The sequence below is a fragment of the Zootoca vivipara genome, chromosome 10 (genome assembly GCF_963506605.1).
Source record: "Zootoca vivipara chromosome 10, rZooViv1.1, whole genome shotgun sequence".
In the NCBI taxonomy this organism is placed as follows: domain Eukaryota; kingdom Metazoa; phylum Chordata; class Lepidosauria; order Squamata; family Lacertidae; genus Zootoca; species Zootoca vivipara.
Window position 1 is genome coordinate 32194498 of NC_083285.1, and position 21728 is coordinate 32216225.

The 21728-nt window shown below is 39.6% G+C and overlaps 1 protein-coding gene across 4 annotated transcripts in view; it reads left to right on the forward strand.

Moving 5' to 3' along the window:
* PTPRQ (protein tyrosine phosphatase receptor type Q) overlaps nt 1-21728 on the forward strand; it is an 87736-nt gene that overhangs the window by 23831 nt on the left and 42177 nt on the right. For all 4 annotated transcript variants that reach the window (XM_060279680.1, XM_060279681.1, XM_060279683.1 and 1 more), the window contains 10 exons: nt 1415-1535; nt 3242-3402; nt 4793-4938; nt 6434-6602; nt 8012-8305; nt 9151-9426; nt 12390-12541; nt 13382-13523; nt 14084-14356; nt 17343-17669. In XM_060279680.1, coding sequence (XP_060135663.1) covers nt 1415-1535; nt 3242-3402; nt 4793-4938; nt 6434-6602; nt 8012-8305; nt 9151-9426; nt 12390-12541; nt 13382-13523; nt 14084-14356; nt 17343-17669 — 2061 coding nt within the window. The remainder of the gene's footprint in view (nt 1-1414; nt 1536-3241; nt 3403-4792; nt 4939-6433; nt 6603-8011; nt 8306-9150; nt 9427-12389; nt 12542-13381; nt 13524-14083; nt 14357-17342; nt 17670-21728) is intronic.

The window sequence follows — 21728 nt, forward strand, 5'->3', positions numbered from 1 at the left end:
AAAAAATTCCTTCCAGCAGCACCTTAAAGACCAACTGAGTTTTTATTTTGGTATGAGCTTTCGTGTGCATGCACACTTCTTCAGATACACTGAAATAGAAGTCCCCAGACGCTATATGTAGAGAAAGGGTGGGGAGGGGTATCACTCAGAAGGGTGGTGGAAATGGGTGATTGACTGACTGATAGCTGTTGATGACTGTAAACGACTGCAAATGGTCTTGCATGAAAAAGCAAGGGGTGAGATGGCTGAAGATTGCTTTATCATGTATAATGAGTTAAGAATCCAACGCCTCTGTTCAAACCAGGTCTCTCCATGGTTTTAAGCTTGGTGATAAGTGGTTTGGCTAAGTGTTGGTCTTCTAAACCTGAGATAGAGATCTTTTCCAGTTCTACAAAACTCCTATTTTTATAAAAAATCTTTGTTTGTAAGTTAAACACAAATAGGGCACTCATTTGTTGGAGCAGGAACAGCATCACCCTTGTGTTATCTGGGCTAACCCTGCCTGTCCTCTCAACATCTACATGTTGAACTTGGCTATCTCTAAAGCAGGCATGGCCAAACTTGGCCCTCCAGCTGTTTTAGGACGACAATTCCCATCATCCCTGTCCACTGGTCCTGTTAGCTAGGGATGATGGGAGTTGTAGTCCCAAAACAGCTGGAGGGCCAAGTTTGGCCATGTCTGCTCCAAAGGAACTCCTAGACAGATGTTGGAGCGATGTAATGTGATGTTGAGACTGGAACCAGCAACATGGCCCTATCCATGCATAACACATGAATAGGGCTTACAAGACCAGGAATAAGTGTGTGTGTGTGTGTGTGTGTGTGTGTGTGTGTCTCACATGCTCTGCCACTGAGCTACACCTAGTTTTGTTTCATTGTTATATCGTCTTACTGTATAGTTTTACCACTGTCTTGATCAGGCTGAGTTTTAATTATCTTGAGTCTACATAACATATAAAGCTTTGACTCTTGAATTTTAATGGGGTTAATAAATAAACATGCTTCGTGCTGTTCCAAATTTTAACCATCCATCAGTAAGATGCTCAGCAATTTCCCCACCCTTTGGAGAAAATATAATTATTTCTGTTTTACTATAGTTTGCATGCATTCACAGCTATAGAGTTAATAAAGGAAATAATTGCAACAATGCGCTTGGATCATAGGTGAATCACAGTGACACACCCATTGCTCTGTTTTTTCATGAAATACTGTTTTCTAATGATTTAAGGAAACAGATGTCTTAACAGCAGCATGCAAAATTGTCCCTTGCTATCTCACTGCAAAACAAAGACAAAACACGTCGAACCAAATACCCTCTTTTAAATGCTAATTTATATGGATAAAATGCCATTTTAAGATTTATTTATTTATCGCTGAAATTGTATTTAACATGATATTGTGTCCTCTCTTTAAGCTCCTAGCTCTCCTCCACGATTGCTCACAGTAAAGCAGTTGTCTGGTGTCATTGTGAAGTTGTCATGGCAACCACCACTGGAGCCAAATGGAATTATCCTCTATTACACAGTTTATGTCTGGTAAGATTTTTCTGGAGATAAATAAGAATCTGTCACCTACCAGAAATTTTAAAGTGGTTTTTTTAAAAAACTCTTTACACTTGTTGATTATTATACATTTGTTATGCATGAATTCTAGCTCATCACTTTAAACAGCTAGACCTTTATTAATTAAAGCTAAGGTTTCTGCAGCATTTACACATTTTGCAGGCCAGTGCTCGCTAGATTCTTGAAGTAATTTTGGACGCCAGCTATCAAAAACAAGATGTTTTTGCCATCCAAGCTGCTACACTCTGCAAGTGATGGTCATACATTGACATCAAAAGCTGCCTTACACTGAGTCAGACCAATAGTCCATATAATAATAATAATAATACGGTAATAATACTAATACTACTACTACTACTAATAATAATAATAATAATAATAATAATAATAAATTATTTATAACCCGCCCATCTGGCTGCGTTTCCCCAGCCACTCTGGGCGGCTTCCAACAGAAAAATAAAACACAGTAATCTATTGAACATTAAACACCTCCCTGAACAGGGCTGCCTTCAGATGTCTTCTAAAAGTCTGGTAGTTGTTTTCCTCATTGACATCTGTTGGGAGGGCATTCCACAGGGCAGGCACCACCACCGAGAAGGCCCTCTGCCTAGTTCCCTGCAACTTGGCTTCTCGCAACGATAATAACATCTGTGTTGATTGGCAATGATGGGGAAAAGGGTGTGTGTGTTGGGGAAACAAATACCTATATGCATTGCCATATAATCTCATAAATAGATGGGCCTTTTTTATTTGAATGTATTCCAGATTGGGACCTTGTCATAGGGAGATTAAACCCTTTCCCCTCACTGTAGTCACAATTCAGACCCTTCTCTGTCCCCGTACTACTGTACACACATTTGCCCGCTGCCCTAAAAGGAGAATTGCCAGTGTCAAATAGCAGCCACAAAAGATGGATCATGAACATCATATGTGTGATCAGCAGTGGCCAGAAGGATGAGTCGCCCTGCTGACCCTGCTGCTTCTGTAGTTTATCTTGATAATGATAACAATAATTTTATTATTTATACCCTGCCCACCTGGCTGGGTTGCCCCAGCCACTATGTGTGGCTTCTAACATATATCTAAACTTAATAAAACATCAAACACTCCCGATGCAGGACTGCCTTCAAATGTATACAGTAGTTATTTATCTCCTTGACATCTTATGGGAGGGCATTCCACAAGGGGGTACAACTGCCAAGAAGGCCTTCTGCCTGGTTCCCTGTAACTTCTCTTCTGTCAGCGAGGGAACTGCCAGAAGGCCGTCAGAGCTGGATCTCAGTGTCCAGGCTGAACAATGGGGTTGGAGACGCTCCTTCAGGTGTTTGGGGTGTCGGCAAGGTTGGGGCTCAATGGATATTGTTGCAGGAGTTCTGGATTGGCTCCACTGCCATGCATTCCACACAATCCAGACTTCAACCTTGACCTTCCTCAGCCTTGTCCAGGAAAGCTGCAGTGATGGTGCTTTTAGGATGGTGGCTCAGCCCTACAACAGCTATTGACAGGTGGGGGCAGAAGGTTAAATTCCCTCTCCCTTATGAGAACGGTTCCAGTCTGGATCATCACCTGTCCTCTACCTACCAGACAAAAATCAAAAGGTTAACATCACTTCCTGTTCAAACTTCAGATTTGTTTATGGACAACATCAGTGATTTAAACATTTCGTTTAATGTATTTAGGAATATAATTTCAAGAAGAAGCATAAATGTAACAGAAACCTCATTAGACATCACAGATCTTGAAAATAAGATGGAATATAATGTTTATGTAACAGCAAGTACCAGATTTGGAGATGGAAATATAAAGAGTGATATGATCAGCTTCGTTACCTCTGAAGGAGGTAAGAGTACGTTGTTGCCATAATTTAATTTTCTAATCTGGTTGTTGCTGGTTTTCCTTTGACTTTTCTTGTTGATTGTTCTTAATGACTTTTTAGCTTTTATTATTGATCACCTGGAAGACATCGTTCATTGTTCAGTATACAGACAATAATGTTAAAAAGTAAACATTATTGCAAGTAAACAATGAAAGGAAGAATTTGATTTACTATTGAGAATGATCCCATCAGTATGCAGTAAATAAAATCTTACGCATCCAAATCACCTAAGACAAGTAAAATAATTTGGTAATAGATGCTATATGTAAATAGGTAAAGGTAAATTACAAGACAGCATACGTTCCCGTAAGCTAAAAACATATCATAAAAATGGGAAGTTCACCTGCACTAGCATCTTTGAAATGAGAAAGAGCTGTGTAAGAGCAGGTGAAGGATGCTACATAAAAGATTAAGGGACCCCTGAACATTAGGTCCAGTCGTGGCCGACTCTGGGGTTGCAGCACTCATCTCACATTATTGGCCGGGGGACCCGGCGTACAGCTTCCAGGTCATGTGGCCAGCATGACAAAGCCGCTTCTGGCGAACCAGAACAGCACACGGAAACACTGTTTACCTTCCCGCTGTAGCGGTATCTGTTTATCTACTTGCACTTTGACGTGCTTTCAAACTGCTAAGTTGGCAGGAGCTGGGACCGAGCAACGGGAGCTCTTCCCGTCGCGGGGATTTGAACCACCGACCTTCTGATCAGCAAGCCCTAGGCTTTGTGGTTTAACCCACAGCGCCACCCGCGTCCCGTAATATAAGTACTTCCTAAAAAGAACATGATTCTTTCCACGCCTTCACAGCATTTCAGTTCTGTTCAAGTCATGTGCATTCAGAAGCTGAATTCTTATTCCAATCAAATAAAGAGACAGTTTCATCATATTGTTTCTCTTCAGTCTTGCCTCCTTTGAGTTTGCTTTCCCTTCATAGACTAAAACGGGGGTGGGGGGGTGGGAAATACATGTTGACTAAAATTATGTGGCTAGGAAACTACAATTCATAATTTTTTAAACAACGTTCAAAAGTACTTTTTTCTGATGTGTTCTCTTTGAACCTAAACCTTTAATATGAACCCAATTTTTACCAAATATCTGTCAGTCTTTCAAATGTGTTTCCAGATAGCATTTGTACTGTTGGTTCTTGTGTACCTCCGTTTGCCCACATTATATGTCTTATCTGGAGGATGAGACTGAATTTTAAAAATTATGAATAAATTTTGCAGAGTGTGAAATCTCCCCCCTGCAATTTTACAGGGCAGGAAAACCAACTGTGTTGTATTATTGATTCCTTTGTGCAGCAATTACATGCCACAATGGCTCGTGCAAAAGGTAAACGTAAACATGTTTTTCAGCTCCGAGTGACCCACCTAAAAATGTGTGGTATAAAAACCTTACTTCTTCATCAGTACAAATCTTCTGGGATCCTCCTCAAAAGCCCAATGGAGTTATACAGTTTTATTCGATTTACTACAAAAATGATTCAGACACTTACATGCAGGTAAATTTCAGTTGTTTTTCTTTTCCCTGAATTTCCATGGCAAATATTGAATTAATTGTTTTGTAAATTAGTTGGCGACCACCATATCCATGAGAAGTAAAGGGGCCCCTGACCATCAGGTCCAGTCGTGTCCGACTCTGGGGTTGCAGCGCTCATCTCGCTCTATAGGCCGAGGGAGCCGGCATTTTGTCCGCAGACAGCTTCCGGGTCATGTGGCCAGCATGACTAAGCCGCTTCTGGCGAACCAGAGCAGCGCACATAAACGCCGTTTACCTTCCCGCCGGAGCGGTGCCTATTTATCTACTTGCACTTTGATGTGCTTTCGAACTGCTAGGTTGGCAGGCACTGGAACCGAGCAACGGGAGCTCATCCCGTCACAGGGATTCGAACCACCGACCTTCTGATCAGCAAGCCCTAGACTCTGTGGTTTAACCCATAGCGCCACCTGTGTCCCTAAATTTCAGTTGTTTTTTTCCCCTGAATTTCCATGGCAAATATTGAATTAATTGTTTTGTAAATTAGTTGGCGACCACCATATCCATGAGAAGTAGTTTCATATTAATTTTAAACAGCCCTCAGAATGAGCCCATATCACAGTATGAAACAGAAACAGGCTTATGAATGCACACATTCCTTACACATCTACCTACCCGCAGTTTCACTGAAAACTGCTGAAGTTTGACTCTTTGTTTCCATGCCATTACAACACCTCTGAACTTAATACACTCGTTAAACCAAGGAACTTAAGGTTCACTTTCATTACCATTTTAGTACTGTATAAGCAAAGCCCCCTCTAGTGGCTGTATGAAGAACATAGCCAAAACCTAACCTTTTGTGTGCTTAGAAATAGAAATTATACCCTTAAAAGCTTTAGTGTCATTGCTGCTGTAGTGCTTGATATAGTTTCATTTGCTCAATAAATATAGCCACTGGATGCATTTTGTTATCTAAAGGTTTACAAATATAGGTAATTTGACATAGTTTTAAATATCTTAGTTTCTTGCTTAGCTAAGGCACTAGTTCCTTTTTTAATATCAAATAAATTAATTAAAATTTTTTTTAAATCCTTATCTTGGACCAGTTTGCAACTAAAACAAAACCAATACACACGAAAACTAAACCAACACACACAAGTGTGTATGTGTACTCACAATAAAAAAATCATGGCTGCTATGCTGCTCATCACATCATCCTGCTATTGTGGTACTGAAGCTAAATCGTGGTTTTGCTTAGCATTATATCTTAACTGAGGCTTGTAGTTTGTCTTATTCCAGGCAAACCAGGCAGTAATTTGCTCCAAGTAGTATTGCAGCAGGAGGATCAGGGAAAAAGCAAAACTATCGTGATTTTTACAGTGAGTTTGCACATTTACACTTAACCATGGTTTCACTTAGTGTTACATGGCAACTGGGTCACTGTTTACAGAATTGGTTACTAGTTTGGTTTTAATTGTGCTTTTTTTGTGTGCAAATATTTTCCCCCTACCTCTGCCCAGAATTTTACCAGTTACGCTCTTGACAGTGGTGTCAGCAACGCAACTTGGTCTACGGTATTAAGCAACTTGGCAAAATGGAACCACTACACACTTTGGTTAACTGCCAGCACAGCCTTTGGAAATGGAAACCAAACCAGTGAAATCATACATTTGTACACAGATCAAGATGGTATGCATTTTTTAAAAATATCAAAATATATTTTGTAAAGCTTGTAGAAATTATGATGCTACCACATTCTGTGCCCTTTTTAAAGGCATCTATGTTACTCATATGGCTATTTCTCTGTCCCAGGATTTATGACATTCCTGCCACCAGAGATCCAGCTAGATGTGCAATCATCAGATTTAAGGTGTATTGTATCTGAATTCACTATTTTTAACAGACCACCTTGTTATCAGAGTCTCTTTGATATGGACCTGACTGCTGTATTCCACAGTGCACCTTTATTTAGCTAATACTAGTCTCCACCCATCTGCTCTGCAGATTTTTCATAATTATATTCGTTTCTTCCTTGTCCTCCTCAGACATACAGTCTCTATGCCCCTGTTTAGACTTAAGGGAGTGCAAAGTTTTCTCATTATTTTTGCTCCTAGGAGTGTAGCTCCTTTCCACTTTCAGTTTCTAATAAAGCAGGTGTAGGCAGGTTGCTTTTATTTATTCATAGTCCCATATCTGGGCTTTTAACCTTTGGGATTTATCCTGAAATTCTATTTGACATTCTAATAATTATAATTATTAGTGGAATGCTAAAACTCAATTTTCAGTATAAGGTGTGATCTCTATCCTGGAAGCAACTCTTACTGAAATCAGTGGACTTACCTCCATCTAAAAACGCATAAGAATCAGAGGATATAATGGCACTTGCCTCACCTACCATGGTTTTGCATTTTAATGAGATTGTTTAATAAGCCTTCATTACCAAATTGATCCCCCAAGAAATCTATATTTAACCCTTGTTAGATGAGGGAATATAAAGCAAAAATAAAACCATCTGCTTAAACTCAATAAAAGCTCTGTAACATCCAGACTATATGAGTTACATGGTGTGCATTTTCCCATTTCTAGATTTTGCAATTGTGTGTGAAGGATGATATGGTATCTCATATACAAAGCTTCCTGGAAAGAGAGAAGATTAAACAAGAAACTTACTCCCAGGCATGCTGGTTTCTTACACGGGGACATGTTTTGTTTTGTTTTGTTTTGAATACGAGAGAGCTTTGAACAATGTTTTACTCTACCTTTAGCATGCTTTGGCTAAGGAACACATCCACATGGTGTTTCCTGCTTGGCAGGGGGTTGGACTGGATGGCCCTTGTGGTCTCTTTCAACTCTATGATTCTACATGCACTGAATATATAGGGTGTGCTTACTTTTAACACAGAAGACTAGAGTTGTTTTCTATGTTTATACAAGCTATTGTCTTTTCAAAAAATGAGTTAAGTACCATTAATCCGGAACATTTCAGGTTGAAACCAATGTGAATTACTTCCATCCTCAGTGCTTATGTATAGCCACATGTAAGTATAAGAGAACAGAGTGCATACAGACCCTTTAACTTTTGCTTATTTGTGCTATAGTTCCAGATGGACCTGTGGAACAGCTGGCGTATCAAAACATTTCTTCCACTGCTGTAAATATAACCTGGATGCCCCCAGCCCAACCTAATGGGATGGTCTTCTACAAGGTTTCACTGACAATGCAGGATGGTCAAACGGACCGTGAGATTCTGTCACTCATTTTGAATGATACAAATGTGGTTCTTCGTAAACTGGAAAAATATACCAGTTATCTTCTAAGAATCACTCCAGCAACAGAAAACGGAATGTCTGAAATGCACACTGCTAGTCTGCACATCACAACTGAAGAAGATGGTATGTTCCATACTTTGTTTAAATATTGTTTAAAAATCCTTAAATATTGGGTTTGTCCAGGCACGGGCAATGTGTGACTTGGAGTACTTCCGTGAGGACTATGGCCTTTCTGTACAACACAATATAAAGAAGCTTAAAATGTGATGGAAAACAATTTCTGCAGAATCAAAACCAAGGAAAGAGGTAAAAAGATAGGCCAACCTCAAAGCTGTTGTGATGTTAAAGTCTCATAACCAGGATTTTTCAAGGCCCGCTACAATTCTGCATTTCTAACATATCCATTCAGTGTAAGGTTATAGGAAAAACACAGCACTGCACACCTAATTTTTGTGAAAGTGTGTTAAGCTTGGATTTCTGTGTGGAAGTAAGTGACATGGGATTACTTCAGAATAGATTGGTCTACATGCTGATTTTCATGTTAGCTTTTGGGTGGTGCTGTATCCTATGCATAGCTGCCAAGTTTTCCCTTTTCTCGCGAGGAAGCCTATTCAGCATAAGGGAAAATCCCTTAAAAAAAGGGATAACTTGGCAGCTATGATCCTATGGCATTGCCCCGTGACGTGTTTGCCAAGATGTCCAGCCTCTGTTTAGTAAAATGTTAGTTTAAAAATAAATCACTGTAATATTGTCTCATGAAATGATTTAAATCACTTTGAACTGAATTAATTATAGGTGGTTAAGAAAAGAATGGACATGCCATTACTGTTATCTAATGTGTACTGCAATTCTGCATTTAGATAATGAAAGAAAAAGTGTGTGTGTGTGGGTAGATGCTTATTAGAGATTTCACAATAAAGTTTTTTCCCCAGCAGTTTAATATTCCCCCCCTTTATCTATTGATGCAGTTCCAGAATCTGCACCAATTATGACATCTTATAAAAACCTTTCGTCTACCTCAGTGATGTTATCCTGGAATCCTCCAGCCCGGGCAAATGGCATCATAATAAGCTATGTCTTAAAGCTGCATGGACTAGAACGAAATGATTCTTTCACTACTTCCAATAATTCAGTTGTCTTAGAAGATCTTTCACCATTTGTACTCTATAGTTTTTATGTATCTGCAAGAACTAGGAAAGGGCTCGGCCCATCCACTGTTTTGATGTTCTTCACAGATGAGTCTGGTGAGTAATTACTGTATGTTCCTGCATATAAGACTACTTTTTAACCAGGAAAATCTTCTTAAAAGTCGGGGGTCATCTTATATGCCGGGTCGTATTTCTTATACGGTGAGTATATCCCAAACTCTATATTTTAACTGGAAAAGTTGGGGGTCGTCTTATATGCCCAGTCGTCTTATACGCCGGCAGGGGCATAGCCAGGATCAAAACTAGGGGGGGGGGGCAAGCCATGGTCGTTCAGGGGCGGGGCCAAGGCACGGGAGGGGAGGGGCCACGAAGTGGGAATGTGGGCGGGGCTACAGGCCAGCGGGCCTGCTGACATCGTGGCAGTGGCGGAGGCAGCGGCCACCTTGTGCTTCTGGGGCTGGCAGCGTTGGCGGCTACCCTGCTTGGCTGGAGAGGACGGGAGGGTCGGGCAGGCGAGAGGGGGTGGCAGGGCGGGCGAGGCAAGGCATGGCCGCAGCCACGACGGCTCCGAGGCGTTGCTGCATATCAGCATAATATTTCAACCATGGTTCAAGCCCCACCTTAGGAAAAAATTCCTGCATTGCAGGGGGTTGGACTAGATGACCCTTGTGGTCCCTTCCGACTACAATTCTATGATTCTATTGCTATATTACCATAGCATATGCATCATTCTGCTTTCTTGAATTGTCCTACTCCTAGGCATAGCAGCCAACTCCTAGAGGCCTAGGTGCCTCTCCCCCCCCCCAAATTACTGGTAAATACCATATTTGAAAGAGTCATCCCCCCATGTTGATGGGCTTTCTATGTGGGGCTTATCTGCCCCCCCTATTTTATTAAGGATGGAAGAGGGAGGGAAGGAAGGAAGAAATAGAGAGAGGGATAACTCATATTTGTGGGTGTCTCTGGATGACGCTGTGATGCTGGAACTCTGCATGTACAGGAGCCTTGTAAGCAGCTTTCTCTCTGCTTGATTTACAGCAGGCACGTCCAACAGGTAGATTGTGATCTACCAGTAGATCACTGGATGTCTGTGGTAGATCACTGGTAGGTCACTGGCACCCCTAAAAAAAGCTCACCCAAAATTTTCCTCCTCCCTAAAAAAGTTGAACTATGACCTGAAGCCCTAAACAAAAATGGGCCTCCCTCCCTCCTAAAAGAAGCTCAACAAGTTTGACCTAAACCCCCCAAAACAGGGCTTCCCTTCCTTAAAAAAACTCAACAGCTTTGACCTGAATCCCCCCAAAGGGGGTAGATCACCCCCAGTTTTAAACTCTGTGAGTGGATCAGAGTCTCTTGGGAGGTGGCCACCCCTGATTTACAGTATACAGATGCAGGAGGAGGGGCAGACTGGAACACCACTGCTTTTTATAAACATCACTGTGTCTGTCAAAGCTACAGCCCCCCCTTTCTTATTCACTTCCTTTTAGCCTTGCAGAGCCACCTTAGTCAAATTGAATCCTCTGAGTCTGCACCCTCATTAAATCGCCAATAGAACTCTTAATGCTCCTGAATGCTCATTAACAACTCCCACTTAAGAACAATAGGGTGAAATGGTCAGCTATCGAATCTTGCCTGGGGATATATGCTCCATTGTCTTAACTGCTTAACTACTGGTAGCCACTTTGCTTTATTTATTTGATGTGTTTTTGTTACAGCTGTGTCCCCCCCCCCCAGCAAGCGGAGACTTAGCTGCTCTTGCTAAAGCAAAGCCCTTTCCACTTCAGTTTTTGGAGGGGAAAAGTGCTGGTTATGGTCTGTAAAATACATTAATTTTTTGCTTCTAGGGGGGGCAGCTGCCCCCTCCTGCCCCCCTTGCCTACGCCCATGTACGCCGGAATATACGTAGTTTAGGAGTCAGCAGGATCATTAGAGACAAACTGAGTTGAATGTTAATATTTTTTACCTTAGACAAGGTTTTTTTGTTATCTTAATATTTGTTGTCCGTGCAGTGTAGAACATTTATTGAAGCAGGATCTTCTTCTGAACATAGACAAGTAGAAAGAACGGCTCAGTCTGTTCAGGGCAGGGGGGAAGGTCACCATATCTCAGTGCTGTAGCATCAACTTCGCATGCAGAAGGTCCCAGTTTCAATCCTTGGAATCTCCAAGTACGGATGAGGGAGACACCAGCCTGAGACCCCAGAGATCTGATGCCAACCTGTGTAAACAATATTGAGCTAATACTTGTGCTTATACTTTGTTTGTGTTCTTATTTTTATGTGATGGGACCTATACCTGTTAGCTGAAATATCAAATTAGGTGATGTGATAGCAAGGAAATTAGGATTATACTGCCTCTTGAACCATTCTCTGGTGGTTTCTAAATTGACTGTTAACATTGTTTTAATCATTGTGACCTGCACCTATCAAGATTATGCTTTACTGAAACAGAAGGTAAAATAGCCTACTTGTTACACAGATTGAGAATGTAGGGAGATCTATTTTAAGGTGTTCTTTTAGCACTTCCTCCAAATGAAAGTCAAGTACTGAAAAAATCATGCAATGTAACTTCTCTTTTAGACTTTTGAGCGGGGTATTTTATTTTATTTTTTTGCAAGGTGAAGCCTCTCCAATGATATATTTGTGCTATAATGTGTAAGGTACCAACAAGGTTGGTATTCCCCAAGCAAATCACTTGCAAGGTGGCATGGCAAGTCTTAGGAACAAGACTAGAAGTTTATTTTAATTGATTTGACTTAGCGGTTCAGCTGACTAATTTTCTCTTTGCCTGAAATTTGATTGTTATTATTTGTTTAGCAGTGAAAATAAATAGATCTTCCAGTTTCTTACAATTACTCTTTACAGAAACATACATCTCTGAAAAACATATAAAACGGGTTGAAAGAACAATTATCCTAATAGAACTCATAGCATTGCTATATTGGTCTGAAAGATGTTAAATGAATGCATGACAAATCTCTGAGTGAATTGCTTTTACAAAATATCCATATGTACAAGTAGGATACACAGTGTTACAGTTAAATGATGTTTCTTTTCATAGTTCCGCTGGCTCCTCCTGAGAACCTGACAATTGCCAATTACACATCTAACTCCGTATGGCTGAAATGGAATCCAAGCCCTCAACCAAATGGTGTTATCCAAAGATATGTTTTTAGCATTTTGGATAACCGCAGTCAAACTACATTTTTTCAGGTTTGTAACCCTAATGTTATATTCATACATATAATTAATATTATTAATTAAGATATATATTGCAGTTCGGAATTGAACTGTTACTAGGAAATAAGACCTCAAAACTACTCTGAACTATGCCCACTCAAAAAGGAGTTTGTAGATTTAATACAAGAAATCTTTGAAAGGAAAATGCTCCCAATTTTTTGGATTCGCTTTAAATTTGTTCATATGCCCTTTGTGAATTTAAGGCAGTTGTACAAAGAAAATCAAAGAAGGCTATTTTTTAACCTGGACACTTCTCGTTTCCATAATCCGTGCCTTTACAGAATTGCCTGTATATGTATGACCAGTGGTGAATTGGATTAGTTTATATTTTACAGTAACATTTCATCCAGCTTATTGGACAGGGAGTCATGCCTTAAGAATATAGAGGGAGGGATAGACTAGATAAACAAGCAGTGGGGAAGCTTTGGCCCATGGGACTGACTACACCCACCTGGCCTGTGAATATAGTCCACAAGGCCCTGTCTATCCCCTTGATGTGAATGAACCTAGCAGTACTAGGATGATGCCAGGTATTGCTGTTGTGAATGGTCCTTAAATTGAACTGTCATGGGCTGTACTTACGGCATTTAATTGTGATTTGACCCCATTGTTTCCATTTCCCCCTCTACAATTCCATATATACCCAGCCAACTGAGCCTAACGTGTCATTCACCTAACAAAATGGATTCTAGTTCATGAAAGCTAATGCCATATTTAATTTGTTAGTCTTTAAGGTGCAACAAGTCTGTTTTCATATCTGCGGAAAATCTTGCAAAAATAGCAATTTTATAGTAATTGCTTTCTTCATCTAAGAACATTTCAGGTTCACACAATGAAGCTAATATTCTTGGTCTAGAACCGTTCAGCACTTACTTCATCAGTGTTTCGGCATTCACAAAAGTTGGAAACGGCAATCAATTCAGTAATCTTGTTCGGCTGACCACAATGGAATCAGGTTAGCTTGCTTGAAATGTAATACTATTTGGGGTTTCCCCCCCCCTGCACACTTAAGAAACCTTAAGTTATGGGGGAATCCAGGGCAGGTTCACTTTCAGAAGTTGGTTTAGGACTTTTACCTCTCCTACCAGGTTGGTTGTCCGTCATAGGAGCAATACTGTCTCTCAACTTGTCAACCTTGGCTTCCTTCAGTTTCCTACATCAGATGGACTGGGAGGACTCCTCTGTTAAGCAGCCAGGTTATCATCTTAGTTGAGGTCCTTGTCCCTTGTGCAGCAAAATTCATGAAAGCTGTCATTAACCCAGCTGTTGCTTACTGAAACCCATTTGTGGAAGTCTATTGTCCCTCTTTCTCTTTGCATTGCGGCACAGTGCTAAACCAAGGCCTCCCCTTGACAGCTTTCTCACCAAGTGCCCTTGTTATGCTGTCATCTCAAATGGCTGGAATGCTTGCCCTTGCTTGTAACATTACCATGCTCGTACTGAAGTATACTCTAATGCAACTGCCCTTTCAGTTTTGTAGGAATGTTAACCTATGGTGCATGTTTCTCTTTGAAGCTCCAGATATTGTCCAGAATATCCAATGTACTGCAACCAGTTGGCAGTCAGTCCTAGTCCAGTGGGACCCTCCTTTGAAGACAAATGGGATTATTACCCATTACATCATAACATTTGGAAAGAATTCAACAATCTTGTCTTCTGATAATGAAACAGTGCATACTTTCAGAGACTTGTTATCAAATACCTCTTACCAGTTTAAAATACAGGCTGTGACAGCTGCCGGGCATGGAAAAGAGCAGCTATGCAATGCCAGCACATTTCCAGAAACAGGTAACAATTATTGTGGTTAAAATTGCACTTGATGTAAATGATCCTTTCCCTGCTCACATTTACTAGGCTATCCCAATCCATGAATTTGTTTCTCATACGGTATCTCAAGAGGATATTCTCACGAATTCACAGACTAAGAACTAGGATATTGTTAGAAGTGCGGTAAAAGGAGCAAAGCCACATTATGAAAATAATTTAGATTTCTGGTGTGTTAATTACGATTTTCTATTGTAATGAATTTACCGGAAAGTCAGTATTTTATTGAAAGCAGTGGCACTTATTTTCAAATAAGCATATTCTGGCCTGAATGCCAGGAGTAACAACAAGAAGAAAATGCTCCTTATTAGGTCAACATATTCTTAAATATATGTTCGCATGAATTGTTTTCCATTGAGTTGTTACTACTTGAAACTGGAGACTTGCGATTAGGAATGGAAACAGTTTTATAGTTGTTCTCAGCTTCTTATTTATGGTGGTCTATGTTAGTCACAGACACACGGCCAACACTGAGTCACTGCCAAAGCATTTATTTTTGACACCAAGTGAAATCAAATTAGGTTCACTGTCTCATTGGAAAATCTCTGAACAACAGCTCTGGAAGTACTGCTTGATTGTTTTAAGCAATGGGCAGAGCCCAACTGATCTCTATACTGGCATCCCCCAGTATAGCCCCTGGGTGTTGCAGCGCATGAACATTTCTCACAAAAGGTGGAGAGTTCAACTCTTATTGGAGTGAAGTGCTTATGAGGTCAGGTGCTGAAGGCCTAGTCACAGGGGTTCAGGTAGAGTTCACAGTTTGAGGCCCCATATAGTCCTTACGTATGCTGATCACAGTAATGACATGTGATGAGATTTAGCTACTAGGTAAATCTCTTTTGTATTGGTCCATGCCTTTAATGATTTCGGTACTTGGATACACACATGCTCCAAAGTTTGTGTGGGAGGCTCTCTGGAAAAGTGTGGGAACAGGTGCAAGGGACTGCAGAGCAGTTGGGGAATTTGTGGACATTGTTTCAACCCTTCCATGAACAGAAAGGCGCCATTGGATCCAGTGCCTTACTGCTTTAATGGCAGCCTTAGCCTGCTGGGTATGTTGGTTGCATTTGCAACATTGCTGTTGTTTTCTTGCTGCATCCATTGCATTTTATTTTTTTACGCCAATTTGAAAATGTAACATTTAAAAACATGGTCTGAATGCAGCCAAAATACCCATGCCCTTTCCATTCCTTCCAGATTCCCAAGTCATAGCCTGTGTACTTCCACTGAAGGTTGCAGTTCTATTCAGTTCTAAATAACAAAAACATTTTTGCATATAGTCTTTGTATACTCCCTTTCAATAAAAGGAAGCAAACGTCCCTCAAATTCATGCTTTGGTAAAGTACGTATTGCAGTTACTCTAGATACCGCACCCTAATATACTGATAAATCATTTTCTCCATAATCCATGTTAAACTGAATTAAGTTGTGATAAACCTAACATTCATAGTATGTATAGAAACAGCAAACAGGCAATCATAATAAGGCAATTGAGCAAAGAAGGATTTAAGACAAATCTTCCCATTATACAAAGTTTTCTTTCTGCTTTGAGGAGAGGCATCTTATGAATATTATATTTAAGGAAGACTTCGGTGGGAAATAGGAGTATTTAGCAAACTTGTTTTTGTCCTGGCTATCTTTTAACTGGGGTTCTTTTGTGACTCCTTTAAACTACCATATTGATAAAACAGTCTAGTTCACAATGTAAGAAATATATACAACTCAGTCTATTTTCCCCCTTTCATTCCAGAGGAAGGAAGTACATTTGTTCACATATTCTTCTGTGAATGTTGATCTGCCCTCATGTGCTAAAAGTCTTCGTGTACATCTGTACTTCCATACTGTTTTATGAATTCCCTAGATGTTTACTTAATAAGGCTTTTACAGAAATAAGTACCATTGTATTTGGTGGGTCTTCTTTCCTAGTAACAGTTCAGTCCCGAACCACAATATATGTTGCTGCTGTGGGGTTCAATTTGATGTTTCAGGGGGGCATGCAACTTTGTCATCATGGAGGCTCTTGTTGTAGATGCCCAAAGTGTGGCAAAGTTCCTGCTATGGCTGGTCGTTTGTGTTAAGTACACAGAGGTTCTTGGACTTAAATTAACTTGCATGTGAATTGTATTCCAAATGTAGCTTTTCTCTATATAAATATCACATACAGTTTATACAAAACCAACTACTTGAGATAGATACACCAGACAACTGAAATAGCCTAATACTGACCTTCAGTGATGTACCGTAACATCTTTGATAAAGTGTTATATGCAACAGATTAGACAACTTCAAAACAATTATGCTCTAAGGTTACAGATACGAACAGGATTGAAATTTCTTTTGTTCAAGGAAGCAGATACTTGTCCTTCCACACTTATCAACCCCAACCCAAAGAAGAAACGTTTTTTAAAATGTACAGATGTTCCTAGTTTGAATGCTTGCTAGTGTAATCCTGCAGCTTACTCAAAATTTATAAACATGACTCAGCCATCGTGATTCGGTGACGATCACTTTACTAAATATTCTTATGCCAACAGAGTTCACATTCATGAATCATCTGGTATGGACAAACATTTTTCATCAGTCCACCTAAAGGTCCCAACATCTATTCATCAAGTATTCTTTTGTAACACAAATGTAACTAAGACCATAAATCTCCAGTGACCCCTAGAAATGTCAAGGACCCTTTAAAGAATGAAAAAAACCAAGAACTTAGCTCTAGTTTGTCTTAATGATATTGAATGTTTTAAGAAAGATATTAAGGGGAAATATTCCTTATGTGAATGTATATCATTCTCAAAACACACAAACCATTACCAATTTATAGAGAGAAACAATTAAACCATCTTTAACTGCAGTTGTGTTTAGCATAACCCTGTTTTCAACAATAAGCACAAGCTATTGATTGCTTACTGTAACATGTGGTACATAACATTTCCAAAATTATTTTTAGCTCCCAGCGCTCCCAGAGATATTTCATTTTCAAGCATACAATCAACAAGTGTGACCTTGAGATGGAGAATGCCAGTTACTATCTTTGGCTACTTTCAAAACTACAAGATTACTGTGCAGTTACGATCTATCCATTGCAACAACTGGGAAGCAGCTGAATGTATTGAATATGAGCAGAAGCAATATTCATATACTGTTGGCACTTTGTCAGAGGAAACAGTCTATGACCTGAAAAAATTCAGATGGTACAGATTTAGAGTTTCTGCTAGTACAAATGCTGGTTTTGGCACCTCTTCACCCTGGATTTCTACACAAACTCTTCCTGGCTGTAAGTAAGAATGACTATCATACCTCTTAGTTTTACATGGACATCAAATCTATAAAGGTCTGGAATTATTCAAACCATGCACACTTGATGATACAGCTACCTTGAATTTATCAATGGTACCTCAATGTGCCTCTCTGGATATTCAAATGTAAAATGCAATCAAGTATATAAGCATTGTTAAAAATCCATTGCCTGTAAGAATTTGTATTATTCAATTATATCCAGTTACATCCTCAGGAATGCATAAGTGCTGCATATGTCAGGAATTAAGCACACAATATACTGTATACAATAGTCATGAAAGAGGGTCTGACAGCAATCATATTGCATTGAAGTTAGCAGTTTTTTTTTCTGTTTTCCATGATGGCTACTTCATCTTCCACCTAAAAACATTAGCAAAATAATGGAAGTCCCTATTCAAAGTATAAACATAATTTACAGTTGATATTAGTGAACATTTATTACATAGAAGCTTGGTGTAATTGGCAGATTTAATTTTTTTTAACTAACCTAACCATTCCCAATTCTCTGAAGAAATATACAGGAGAATGTATTGGTAGTCAGCAATTCTGAGAAAAAAGTCTCACTTGTAGACAGCTGCTTGTTGTGGTCATTATCCAAAGCAGCTGCTGAATCTAGATATTTTCAGGCTGTATAAATTGTTTAAAATAAGAGGGAAAACATATTTCACATTCCCCCCTATAGAAAACGGCAAGGTGGTTTTTTGTGTGTGCTCAGCAATCCTCTCTTAGGAGTTTTTCAAGGAAATGTTAGCTAGAAAAATCAAGTCACTGTTTGCTCTAATAATCTACTATTTTAGCAGTTGTTAACAACTGTAGTTTAATTTGGGGATTTTGTACACTAAGCTATAAAATTTCACAAGCACTAACAGTATCTCCCTTTTAAAAGCTCATACCAAACACTGAAGTCACTTTTTGGATAGAGTGAATTTTAAAAGGCGTTTGGGGGTTCTATCATTCAATGGGCTAAATCAGTTGGATATTCAGGATTGTGGCCATGATGCAATTACAAAGTAGAAAGTGCAGGGTTCAGCTCATGCATGCTATGTCTGTGACAATTGCACAGTAAAGTTAAAATTGATTTTCTTACATGTTAAAAACATTAGTAATTGTGGAAAGATTCAATACATGTTTACACAGAATTACCTTTTTAAGGATAATGATACTTACTATTAAATAGTCACCAATGCTAGTTTTGCTCCCATAGTTAGATAGAGTACTCAGCCTTCTGTTTTATAGATTGTCCTCTTAGGAACTGTCTTTCTGTCTCATAAAATAGTTTGATGGCAGTGTTATTGCATTGCTGATAAATTATACAAGTCTACTTTGCAATGGGATCTGTTTTCTAAAGAATCAAACTTTGCCGTTGCCATGATATTAAACCATAACTTTGGTTCAGAAAAGGAGAATTTTTGACAGCTGCAGCTTGTCATAGAATTGTGAGAAAACCTGACCATACTGAAATTCCCTCTTTTTAATAGCTATTAAAGATTGGGGCTCTGTCCTCTTTAGGCACTGGTTGCTTTGAAGTTGGTTTATGTGTAGCAAAGCTTTCTCTGTTATGTCAGTGAGCTTTGCCTGCTTTTCTGCTTTTCACACAATGCTAAGGGCACATGAACTCTACCTCCATTCCAAGTTAGTAACCCTAGGAACAATGGCTGTGTCTTGCTTTGCATTCTTAAGATAACATTCAACCCGGCTTGAACCTAAATCTGCTTATATGGTTTCTTCCAATGCATTGTGAGAACCGTTGGTCCAATGCAGATGACAATGTAAACAGAATTAGGGGTGCCAGATTCAATAGAGGACAGGACTTCTGTGCCTTTAATTGCCCTGCTCTCTTTTGAGTCTGGAAACCTTAAAGAGAAACCAGCGGACCCTTTGTTTAATTTCCAAGCAAAGGGTCTGCTGGTTTCTCTTTAAGGTTTCCAGACTCAAAAGAGAGCAGGGCAATTAAAGGCACAGAAGTCCTGTCTTCTACTGAGTCCGGCAACCCTAAACAGAATGAACATACGATGAGAATCTCAGGATTGCTCCAGTTGGTTTTGCCCATGATATACATAAATTCATGGCTTTAAACTCTTGAGGCTTTCTGCATGGTACAGACTATAGACTGGGTAGATAAACGCTTTGGTGCTACAGCTTATACATATGTGGATGCTGCTGTTTCAGAAAGTGGGATGTAGAGGTTTGGGTAGGGTGCAATCATTACTCCCTTCCATGCACTCATTCTGCCTTCATCATCCCTGTACAAGGGTTATTGTTTCTCCATCATTAAATGTTTCATTTGAGCAATTCAGGATGCCGTGGTACTGTTTCTAGATATGCATTGTTGAGCTTACTGATAAGCAAGTCAATTGAGTCGGTTCATCATTCTTTCCTTATTTTTCCTGAGGCTACAAAGGCTGATAAGAGCAGTACATGAACAATTCAGAATGCAAAAATAAAACAAGCCAGGACTACAGCAGAGGTGCATAAGCCAGACCTCCTCAGCTGCAGTCATATGTTTGGTCACTTTCTTCTACCTATATTGCCCCCAGGATGCTTTGCAAAGTCTAGGAGTTTGTATAACAACTTTGCTAATCAAAATAGCCCAGAACAAGGACATTGGTAGGACCAATAAATTTCCACTGAAGTTATATTATGAGAATTTGCTTTCCCCCCCTTTCACTGCCTGTACATGCCTTATTAAAACCACCAGATAAATGCTGGATTGAATGGCATGGGGAATAATCCTGAATTGCCTCTAATTCATCACAGATCTATTATTCATCACAATAATAGAATAGAAGATACCTTTTCATTTCAGAATTTTGCCTTTGAAAAATACTATGTACTATCTAATCTAATATTTATTTTAAAATATTTGTTCAAATAATCTTATTTTATGTAAAATGTTAGTGTTGTAAAAATGCAGGCATGTATTAACGTTTAAAGGCACATGATAACTCATAGCTTTGGTTTCTTTTTTAAAAAAGACCCTGTGCCAATATAAGCCCTACTAAACTGCTGGAGTCAGAGGATGCATTTGAGCATCAGAGGATCAGTTTTGCTTTTTGATGAGTGGCTCTGTAAAATGATAAGCTATCCAGACGTACCTTCCAGCTAACAAACTTAACTTCTGCCTCACCATCAGGACACAGATGGATGGGAAAAAATGACCCTGACCTCCATAAGACCCACATTCCTCTGCAAGCATAGAAGCATGATAATCAGGAAATGATGGTTATTAGTTACAGAAAATGCATTATTGTGAAAACCAGGAGAAAAGTGCTCATGAGAGGAAGTGATTGGATTATAGGGGAACGAGTGAATAAGACTAGGTCATTCCTACTGAGTAAATTGCTGTGATTTATAAGAGAAAGGGTATGGTGATATCTCGCCCCATTACCGACTAGACTCATTTCACAAACAATCTTAAATCAGTATGTGACAGCTACCATTGGCACAAAAATTGTTTGTGTAATATGTTTGTTGTAAGGCTGCTAGACTGAAGCTAACAGATTTCCAATTTCTAGTCATGTTTTAGTTTGATAGATAGATAGATAGATATCAGAAATTTAGTATATTTGGTGAACATTCTTCAGCTATGATGAAAGTCAGTGAAGGGGTTTCTTGGCACTTTAGATGAAGAGTTTTAAATGCGTTAACATCCTGATCCTAAATGCATTTATATGGAAGTGCCTAGATGTGTGCATCCTTTTGAGTCTCTGGCAGCTGTGGTTTTCACTCAGCCTGTGTTGATTTCCATATATGCTGCCACAGTCTGAGTTGGCCATATACACACTGACTGCCACAAACTTACTGCCACTGGACAAACTCCACTCATTTCAGTTTTGATTCTTAATTGCGACTCACCAAAAGCTACAGTTGCAATCGGGTTTCCCAAAACTGGTTCAGGCTGAGCTTAGAGCATGGCCAGGCCAGTCTGCTTACACAAAGCCATCTCGGCTGGTAAGATTGCATGGGCTGGCCCAAAAGGTCCCATGAACAACCCCTAATCTCATTAATATCAATGGAACTTCAAAGGCATGGACTA